Genomic DNA, 4,579 nt, shown 5'->3' with positions numbered 1-4,579 from the left:
TGATGTTTACTGAGGCTTTGGCTGAAGCGTCGTCTGCTCATTAATCTCTCTCCTTTCAGGATGCAAAGGTCGTGCCGAGCCTGCAGGTGAAGCAGGGTTGATAAAAGCATCAGTGTGTTACAGGTTACATTTTTCCGTGACCCCCCCCCCATGCCTCGCCCAGCCTCACCTTCTGTTTGAGTGACAGCTCTTAGGCTGCAGGAGTTATAAAAAGGAGGAGAGCTCTGCAGCTCCTCACTCTGCTCTCTGTCGTCTTCAGCTACAGCAGGAACGCAGCATCGACCATGGCCTCCTTCACCCGCTCATACTCCCGCTCCGTCAGGTCCTCCGTGGGCAGCAGCGGCTCCATGAGGGCCAGCAGCGTGTACGGTGGAGCTGGAGGCTCCGAAGTCCGCATCTCCTCCTCCTCTGTGGGTGGAGGGCTCAATAGCAGCCTCGGCGGAGGACTCGGCGGAGGCTACTTGTCCTCCGTCAGCTACAACGGTTCTGGCATGGACGACAGCCTGATCGGCAACGAGAAGTTCACCATGCAGAACCTGAACGACCGTCTGGCCTCCTACCTGGAGAAGGTGCGCAAGCTGGAGAAGGCCAACGCCGAGCTGGAGCTGAAGATCAGGCAGTTTGTGGAGAACAAGGTCGGCCCCTCCACCCGGGACTACACCACCTTCTTCGTCACCATCAGCGACATCACTGCAAAGGTAAAGCTTCCTCACCCTCCCTCTGACAGCTGGTCCCACAGGTGCTCTCACCTGCGCTGCGTTTTTAACCCTCTGTTTATTTCATGTTTACGCTATTTTGAATGATGATGTCACTGCGAGCTTCGTCCTGTTCCTTTGAACGTCGTTCATCATGATCTGCAGGATCTGTTCCTCTGCAGAACTTTAGTTTTCTACACTCTCTCCAAGCTGTGACACAGAGCGCCCTCTACAGGCCATATCCAGGCTTTACTTCTCACTCATCTTCAGTTTGTTTCTCACAGAAACTCTTTGTTAATGTTTTTCCTCCGGACTCGCTGAGCGGTCGTTGGTCTTTAGATCTTTAACTTTCTGCTAACCTGTCCTTCAATGAAGTCATCAGCCCCCACGGTCACATTTTTTTAAATCTGAGGATTACGCTCGCAGGACGCTGCTTTTAGTTCATGAAGGGACAACAAAAGGCTTCATTCAGCTGTGCTGCACCTCACCCCGCATCCGAACAAAACCCAGAAAGAGCTGCAGACAAAGGTAGCAAATCTCCCGTTTAACTGGGGCGGTGCCTTCAGAAATCAGAGGACTGAAGGATGTCTGATCTAAAATTAGAAAAGAGAACATAAACCTACATGCTGTAGCTCAGTTAATACAAACTAAATGTAAAATAATGCATTTATACAACTGTCAAATGTAATCACGCAGGAAGTCTCCAACTGGGTGAACCAGCACACAGTCTGAGGAGGTTTTACTTTTCTGATCTGAACCTCAGTCATCTCTGACAATCTGGGTTTTCCTCACAAAGATGAATAAAGTCTGTTTTAATTAGAATAAATTTTTGGTTAATTAAAAGTTCTGAAATATCTGGAAAATGAAAAGTATCACTGCTCTGTCTGATTGGTTAGAACTGGCAGGGGGCGGGGCAGTAATCAGTAATCCTGTGGCCCCGCCCCCTGCTGACTTTCACTGGCAGCCAAGTATTTATCTTGATTAAGAAACATGACCTTGTGTTTCCTGTAGTACAAACACTCTTCAAAGTAAAAGACCTGCACTGCATCGGTAATTACAAAATAAAAGCACCTTAATGTGGATCAATAAAGTTTGATCTTCATCCATTACGATGTTTTTTGTCTCCAGATTCAGGAAGCCACCAAGAAAAACGGAGCCATTCACCTGAGCATCGACAATGCCCGGCTGGCTGCTGACGACTTCAGGACAAAGTGAGTCTGCAGGAACCCGCAGAGCGTGTTGCAGTTCCTCTGACGCCCAGCAGAGGCTGCTGCAGCCATCAGTCCACATGTCTGAGATCACGTGCTACTTAATGTTAGCACATAGCTTGGCATTATGTTATTCCTCCCCACTGTCGCCACGTGGTGCTAATATGAGATGTTTTGGGTTCTCGAGACAAAATGAGGCTTCAGGTGGAGACATCGACGGAGCATCGGTGACGTTCTGATAGAGTTGCCAACTGGGAAATTCCGTATAATCAGCAAATCTGGTTCATTCTATCTGCGATGTCACACAGTGCATATTTACACTCTGTTGTGTCCCTTATTTGATGGTTAAAAAATTGGCAGCCCTAGCTTCAGATGATGCTTGGAGTCTCCATCAGCAGCAGCAGATCAGAGCGGCGTGTCATGGTGAACATTTGAAATAAAGCATGCACAGGAGCAGGATCTCCTCTGATATGAGTGTCATTGTTAATACTCCTGTTACTGCAGGGGAAAAGGTCCAATGATATTAGGAAGTTTGAACAGCAGGTGGCGCCACAGCAGCTCAGATTGAATCACTGAGCCTCACCTGTGATCCATCCTCCTCATGCAGGTATGAGAATGAGCTGGCCATGCGGCAGTCGGTGGAGGCTGACATCAGCGGGCTCAAGAAAGTCCTGGATGACCTGACGCTGGCTAAGAGCGACCTGGAGATGCAGATCGAGGGCCTGAAGGAGGAGCTAATCTTCCTGAAGAAGAACCACGAGGAGGTGAGAGTCAAATCAGTGTTGTTGCCTGTGGAGTGTGGAGTCAGCTGCTTAAACACAGATTTTGTTCTTTTACTGTAAGAAAACTTGTTTTTAGCTGAACTTGAGTGTGTGTGTGTGTGTGTGTGTGTGTGTGTGTGTGTGTGTGTGTGTGTGTGTGTGTGTGTGTGTGTGCAGGAGCTGCTCGCCATGCGGAATCAGATGAGCGGTCAGGTGCATGTGGAGGTGGACGCCGGTCCACAGCAGGACCTCACAAAGGTCATGGCTGAGATCAGAGAGCACTACGAGGCCGTCACCGCCAAAAACCAGAGAGAGCTCGAGTCCTGGTTCCAGACCAAGGTACCTGCCACCATGACATCACTTCCTGTGACCGCAGACGTCTCCTGTGTATTAACCTGTGTGCGTGTTTCCTGCGCAGACTGAGACTCTGAACAAAGAGGTCATCACTCAAACCACCTCGCTGCAGACGTCCAGGTCAGAGGTCACGGAGGTGAAGCGCACGCTGCAGTCTCTGGAGATCGAGCTGCAGTCCATGTTGGGCATGGTGAGTGTCACATGACCTCCATTCTGCAGCTGGAGGAGCTTCAGGTTGTTCACTGTAAAAGAGAGAGGGGCGAGCTGTGAACAGAGGCGGGCGATAAACGTCCGATGAACTTCAGGCTGTTTCTAATCTTCTGTCTGAACACTGACGGGTCACATGAGCCGAGGTTTGAAGGCAGAGAGGAAGATCAATAAAAACTAGGTTTTAGGATAGGAACGGCTGAGATGAGTCAAATCTGAATAAGGGTCTGACTGCAGGTGTAGCTTTTGATCAGCTGACCTCACAAACGCTGCGTTCCTCTGCAGAAAGCGTCGCTGGAGGCCTCTCTGGCTGAGACGCAGAACCGCTACTCCATGCAGCTCTCCAGGTACCAGATGCAGGTGAGCTGCTGTTCATCCTGAGCTTGCGGGTTGTACCTGAGCACGCTGCTCTTCGGTCTCACCTGTGACTCTGTTGTCCTGCAGGTGATGTCGCTGGAGGAGCAGCTGACGCAGCTGAGGTCCGACCTGGAGCGGCAGGGGCAGGAGTACCGCATGCTGCTGGACATCAAGACCCGGCTGGAGATGGAGATCGCTGAGTACAGGAGGCTGCTGGACGGAGAAGCCACCAGCAGGTGAGACTCACGCTTCGATGAGTGAAGCTGAAGCTAATGGGTGACGCAGACGCTAACCTGTGCGCTGTTCTGATTTCTGATTGGTCTGCAGTGTCACCACCAAGTCCTCGAGCACCACGACCAAGCGGGTGGTGACGGTGGTCCAGGAGGTTGTTGACGGGAAGGTGGTGTCCTCCTCTTCCTCCACGTCCTCCTCTGTCCTAACCAGCTGAGCCGCTGCAGCCAATCGGCGTCTCCTCTCAGAGTGCTGACAATAAACCGAGAGTCTACATAAAAACTCAGAGTGTGTCTTTATTTCAGCGCCAGCACAGCAGACCTCCACCTCTTTAAGCTCAGAGAAGAAGAGCGCTCAGGTTTCCTCCAATCAGGGAGTCAGAAGCATCAGAGTAACCTGCAGCGTACCTGCAGTGCATTCTGGGTAAAGTGTGGGACAACTGAATATGTTTTTCCTTCTGGGTCAAATACATTTTTTAATAAGGTCATTTTTTATATGTAAAGCATTCGAGGTACAAAGTGGCTGAAAAACCTGAACTGAGAGTCAGGTGAGCCCAGCAGGTGTCAGTCTGAAGGATGGTGCTGCCCCCTGCTGGGCCTGCACAGTCATGTTGGCGTCACTGTTCTCGCCCTTCATTCGAACTTCTCCTCGGAGGGTTTTGGCAGCAGCTGCAGCGACTCTGCAGGCTGCTTCATGCCCCGCACCGCTGCAGCCTCGGTTTCCTCCCATCATGCCTCAGGGCGTCATTGCTCAGGTTGAGTTTAGT

General features: G+C 50.8%; 1 protein-coding gene across 1 annotated transcript; it reads left to right on the top strand.

The window, feature by feature from the left end:
* The first annotated feature begins 220 nt into the window (after window positions 1–220).
* Window positions 221–4,095, top strand: LOC102292455 (keratin, type I cytoskeletal 13). The gene is made up of 8 exons (XM_005947153.3): window positions 221–698; window positions 1,824–1,906; window positions 2,511–2,667; window positions 2,842–3,003; window positions 3,083–3,208; window positions 3,511–3,585; window positions 3,670–3,818; window positions 3,910–4,095. Exons 1-8 carry the CDS (start codon window positions 285–287, stop codon window positions 4,028–4,030), a joined length of 1,287 nt encoding a protein of 428 aa, XP_005947215.1. The 5' UTR covers window positions 221–284; the 3' UTR covers window positions 4,031–4,095.
* Window positions 4,096–4,579: the final 484 nt, after the last annotated feature.

This window comes from Haplochromis burtoni, unplaced genomic scaffold, assembly GCF_018398535.1.
Source record: "Haplochromis burtoni strain Fernald_Lab_line unplaced genomic scaffold, NCSU_Asbu1 Contig_313, whole genome shotgun sequence".
NCBI classification, from domain to species: domain Eukaryota; kingdom Metazoa; phylum Chordata; class Actinopteri; order Cichliformes; family Cichlidae; genus Haplochromis; species Haplochromis burtoni.
This window is presented reverse-complemented; position numbering and strand designations above follow the sequence as displayed.